The following is a 288-nucleotide window of genomic DNA, read 5'->3' on the forward strand; positions in this document are numbered from 1 at the left end:
AGGTGAGCCGGAGCCATGGGGCAGGCGGGCTGCAAGGGGCTCTACCAGTCGCTCTTCGACTACAAGACGGAGAAGTACGTCATCGCCAAGAACAAGAAGGTGGGCCTGCTCTACCGGCTGCTGCAGGTCTCCATCCTGACCTACCTGGTGGTGTGAGTTCTCTGGGGGCTTTGGGGAGGGGGCAGGGTCAGCCGGGGGCGGCAGCGGTGGCCTCCGGAGCTTGGGAATTGGTGTGTGGACGCCTGGGGTGCCCTGTGACTGGGGTCTGGGACTCTGCTTCTGGAGGGG

At 64.9% G+C, this 288-nt stretch overlaps 1 protein-coding gene across 3 annotated transcripts in view; it reads left to right on the forward strand.

Annotated features, from left to right (window-relative positions):
* Positions 1–8: 8 nt before the first annotated feature.
* The window catches only part of P2RX5 (purinergic receptor P2X, ligand-gated ion channel, 5), a 13,361-nt gene continuing 13,081 nt past the window's right edge, over positions 9–288 (forward strand). For all 3 annotated transcript variants that reach the window (XM_010847472.1, XM_010847470.1, XM_010847473.1), the window contains exon 1: positions 9–152. In XM_010847472.1, the coding sequence (XP_010845774.1) occupies positions 16–152 (137 nt within the window). In that variant the 5' untranslated portion in view covers positions 9–15. The remainder of the gene's footprint in view (positions 153–288) is intronic.

The sequence above is a fragment of the Bison bison genome, unplaced genomic scaffold (assembly GCF_000754665.1).
Source record: "Bison bison bison isolate TAMUID 2011002044 unplaced genomic scaffold, Bison_UMD1.0 scf7180017864249, whole genome shotgun sequence".
Taxonomy (NCBI): domain Eukaryota; kingdom Metazoa; phylum Chordata; class Mammalia; order Artiodactyla; family Bovidae; genus Bison; species Bison bison.